The sequence below is a fragment of the Sesamum indicum genome, linkage group LG3 (assembly GCF_000512975.1).
Source record: "Sesamum indicum cultivar Zhongzhi No. 13 linkage group LG3, S_indicum_v1.0, whole genome shotgun sequence".
Lineage (NCBI taxonomy): Eukaryota > Viridiplantae > Streptophyta > Magnoliopsida > Lamiales > Pedaliaceae > Sesamum > Sesamum indicum.
In genome coordinates this window covers 9,349,494-9,354,392 of record NC_026147.1, presented here as the reverse complement: position 1 = coordinate 9,354,392, position 4,899 = coordinate 9,349,494, and the positions used below count along the sequence as shown (strand labels likewise).

Below are 4,899 nucleotides of genomic sequence, written 5' to 3'. Positions count from 1 at the left end.
AAAACTATTAAGTGATTTTAAATGACCAGTTGCAAGCATTAAAATTTTCAATTGGAGGTTGATGTTTGAAGTAATTTACAACTGAATTGGTGTCGTGAGACGTATTGTCTGCACTGACTTTGTATGAGTCTCACGATTTTATTATAAAAAAAGATATCTCATTAAGAAAATAATGTATTTAAATTTATAAACTATTGAAATTTCTCATCTGCAACTAATATAAAATATCTGTCTATATCAATATTCAATCACCACTTTGCTTTCAATATATTAATTACATATACCTAGGGATGTCTATGAGACTGACATTGTGAATTAATAGTGGAAAGTTTAATAAAAAAAATGATATATTTATATAAGGCCGGTTATATCCCAGTTCTGTCACAAAGACAAAATAACGTATACTCTTCGTCGCATGTACAAAAAAGTCGTGCTTGTAGAAAGGGGTGAGTTTCTTAGGGTAATTAGTGACCACCAAAATATGCGATAAATTACAACGAGATCTTTTTCAAAAATTTGACATAATGAAAAAATGGATTTGACTAATTATTGAACGACTATTAAAATCAAAGGTATTGATAATCTCTTAATATTTATATCATGTTTGTTAGAATTTAACCAAAAATGTATTATTTATTGATAAAATAAATTCATAATATGATTGGTGGGTAGTCAATCAATTGAGGTAGTTAACGAATTGAGAAAACTTTGTGGTGCACCTTGGCCCTGAAGTGGTCCATGCCACGGTCCAGGAACCTTATTCTATAGCCATATTTATGTACTTTAATGCCATGTAGCGTTGGATCATGTTGAGCAACATAATTTCTCATTGTATTTTATTGAGAGTTTACAGATAAATATAAATTTTAGATATACGGGCTTATAAAATAATTTAAATAAATTTAGACAAACACTCTTTAAATTCACTATGATTATCTCAATGTGAAATAATTTAACCACCACAAAATATTTCTTGCACCAAAATTTCATTTAAATATGGTAAATTACAACGAGCTCCTTTGAAATTTGACATAATTATATATAGTTATTCGTTATTTGAAAAATTACTGATACAGACGTAATGTTTGATAAAATTATATAATTATTGGATGGAGTCCTGAATTTGTTCACTTTGCCCTTGGTGTATTTTTGCCAGAATAAAAAATTGACAAAATAATCGAACAAGATGGGTGGACAATTTTGAAAAATTGCAAACAAATAATCCACTTAGTCCACATAAAAATTTCAGAAAAAAATTAAAATAAGTCAAATTAGGGGTAAAAATGAAATTTTCTTTTTGTGTTATCAAGAAATTTCGTAAATTTTATTAATGCACGACTTTAGTTATTGAATGAAGACGGATTCGGGATCATTATGTGTAATTTTTCAAACTACAAATGGTTACGTGTAAATACAATAAACTTTAGAAGAGACAGTGTAACTTTATAATTATATGAATGATTAGGGAGCTAATTGTAATTTAGCGTTAAAAATATAATGAAATTAGAGAAATGCAGGCACATCAAACATCAATTGCGGCGGACCCACTTATTCCCAATTAATATAGCCTGAGAAAATGTGAGAAATGCGGAGACAACACAGGGCCCACCAATACACATTTATTTAACCTAAAATAATAAAGAGTGGGCCCCTCACTGTGGACTGGAGATGTCCTGATCAGGAAAGCACATGTAATGACGACTGTAGGCGTTTGCTGCAGTTAAAAAGATTCACTGCTTACCTCTATATGGGTTTGGTGTGTATTAAAATAGTGGGTCAACGTTAGCCGCCGTTAACCTTCACGATGTTGAAAAGGAAATTTGAGTGGATGGATCTCAAATCATGTGTTTTTCTATTTTTTAACTACGATGTGTTGCAATTTATTGTGTGTCTTGTCTCAATTATGGGACAAATGCATTTCTTTTCTTCAAATACACTCGCTAATGAAATTTTAATTTTCATATAATTTAAGGTTATAATTTTAATTTTTTATCTTTTCCGTTAAACTTAACGAAAATTTCTCCCATTTTGTGTTGTTTTTCGAATTTCAAAAGAGAATAAATAAAAAAAATAAATTTAAGCAATAATTTTTCTAAAATTTATTTATAATTTTTTGTTAAGATTATTTAGAAAATTTGTTACTTAAATTTATTCATTCTTTTTTGTTTATTCTCTTTTGATGTTTTAAGAAAAATGGGTGCATTGAATTACAACTTGAAAAACACGGCAAAATGGAAGAAAAAATTAATGGAAGGATCAAAAGTGCCAAAAAATTAAAGTTTGAGGACTAAAAATTACAATTTTAAATTATTTGAGAACCAAAATCGTATTAGTTACTATATTTAAGGACAAAAAATGCAGTTATCCCCTTAAATTATATTAGAGATAATTATACTTATATATTTTTATCTATGATTTATTTGTATAAATTACGTTTACTTTTAAAAAAATTATACATATATTGATCGGATTCATCAACATCGTATATGCAAATTATTTTTACTTTTTTTAAAAAATTATACATACATACCTTCAGAAAACATCAACAATGTGACATAAACTACCTCTATTTTCTTATTATCATAGATAATTTTTGTAATTACAAAAAAAATAAAAAATAATTTATGTAAATAAATTATAAATTGGAGGTGTAAATGTAATTGTTGATTATATTATATTAATTTAAAATAATATATTGACATAACAAGACATTTTGAGAGTGGTTAATGCCATTTGCATTGACGACCAGTTAGAATCGAAACGCGAATAAGATCGTTTAGATAAAAAGTATAATTATTTAATATCATAAAAAAAAATCAAAATATCGAAAATGAATGGGGTGTCGGGCAAAATAGGTAATGTAAATTTAATTCTATCTCGATAATGAGATATTATTATGTTACGGGCAATTTGACGTTTAAGTTAGTATTTATAATTTTTAAATGCAGACTTAAACAATTCCCTTCCTATTTATGAAATTATTTATATGTCCCTATTTAATTATTTATTAGAAAAATAAGATTGAGATGAACAAATATATCACATATACAGAGTGATAGAAAAATGAAGGGGCAAAGAAAGAAGAGCGAGTTTTGTTCAGATGTATATGGGCTCGGATTTAGAAATAAGAATGGCCCAATCAAAAACAATAGGCCAAGCCCAACCCAATGAATTATGGGTTTGAATTTTGAAAACTAGCTATTGTGGCATGTCGTTTCTACGTGTATATAATAAAATAAAAAATTTTCACGCTTTTAAATATATTATAAATAAGAGTAAAATATATTAATCAGTATATAACATTAATAAATAGAAAGAAAGAAAATTAATAATTTATTAATTAATATAAATTTTGATAAATTGAATAAGTTAGTGTTTTTTATATCATGAAAGACAGTTTTTACTTCATCAAAAAATTGGTGCAATGGTGAAACGGTTCGTGTCATCTTTTACTATCAATCTTGTCATGTTTATCATTTATTTTATTTTTAATTATGTATTGATTTTTATTTTTAGAACGTCTGTCATATCTATTTAATTATAGCCAATATTATTTACTTGAAAAAATTCTAATTCAAGTCGAGTTTGGCCACACGTGAACCAATTATATGACAAGATACACTTAACGTGTAATATTGTAGATATATAATTAAGGAAAAAAAAATCATATATTACACTTATATAGGTTGACTAAGTATTGTATATATATAAGTATTTTCGGAGTCAATCAATCAATGTAAGTAGTTGATTGGAACCTCTCTCTCCAGAGACGTGTTTATCTCGTGTTGTCTTAGAGAACTGGGATGTCTTCTTAACGCGTTTTACTAACACTCGGACTGTTTAACTTCTTGAAATCGTTATTAGTTTATTATAAGTGATGTTCGGAGAGAGTGTTGGAATGGAGGCTGAATTTTCAGCAAGCCTTCAAAGTGGACGAATTCTTGTCAACAAACATCTTCAAGATTGTCGAAAACTGTAACAACGTTAAGATTCCCATATCCTGCCGGATTCCATGCTCAAAACTATAGTCACCACTTTCCAAACTGTGATGGGATCATCGCTGTCCCAGCAATCCGCCGTTGACACGATTTCTCAATGGAGCTCCCGCCCTTCTCACGAGCTCATCTTTGATTGCGGCCGCCGTGAAATAGGGCAGTACATGCAGGCCGTCGACAGACTCCAGCAGTCGGATAATGTAAGGGGGTCGAACGAGCTGATGTCGACAGCCCTGGCTCGACTCAAGCGCGAGTTCATCGCAGTTTTGAGCAGACAATCGGAGTATCAAGCCGGGCCGAGTTCCACCATGGAATGGAGCTCGGTGAATGATAGCACAGCCTACGTGTTCAGGTATGAAGATTATGTGGTCTCTGAACCCCCAAATATTGATGTGGTTATGTATCTGAGAAATATAGCTGAAAGAATGAACAGTAGCGGGAGACTTGGGGAATGCATTAAGGTGTACAAGAGTCTGAGGAAATCTTTTCTTCAGTCTCAGTTGAAACGGCTTCGTTTTGAGGAGCTGAGCACAGGTTGTAGCACAAGAAGGTGTGAGTGGGATATGTTGAAGGTGAAAATGGAGTTGTGGATTCAAGTCTCCAAGATTTGTGTTAAAATCTTGTTTCGAAGGGAGAAGCAGTTGTGTGAGCAGATATTTGACGGTCTTGGGGATAATGCTGCGAAGGATGAGTGTTTTGTGGGAACTGTTCATGATTTTGCTGTTGATCTATTTACCTTTGCTGAAGAAATGAGTACGAGTAATCAGCCTTATGATAGGATGGAGACGGTTTTAGGCGTTTACGATGCATTTGTTTGGGTTATGCCGAGCGTTGATGCCCTTTTCATCTCTGTGGCAGGGGAAGAGATCAGAAACATATGCGCGGAAACGCTGTCCAGGATTGA

The 4,899-nt window shown here is 31.1% G+C and overlaps 1 protein-coding gene across 1 annotated transcript in view; it reads left to right on the top strand.

The window, feature by feature from the left end:
• LOC105157858 (exocyst complex component EXO70A1-like) overlaps positions 3,851-4,899 on the top strand; it is a 1,999-nt gene continuing 950 nt past the window's right edge. Inside the window, exon 1 of the mRNA XM_020692826.1 lies at positions 3,851-4,899. This exon is cut by the window's right edge and continues 950 nt beyond it. Coding sequence (XP_020548485.1) covers positions 4,049-4,899 — 851 coding nt within the window. The 5' untranslated portion in view covers positions 3,851-4,048.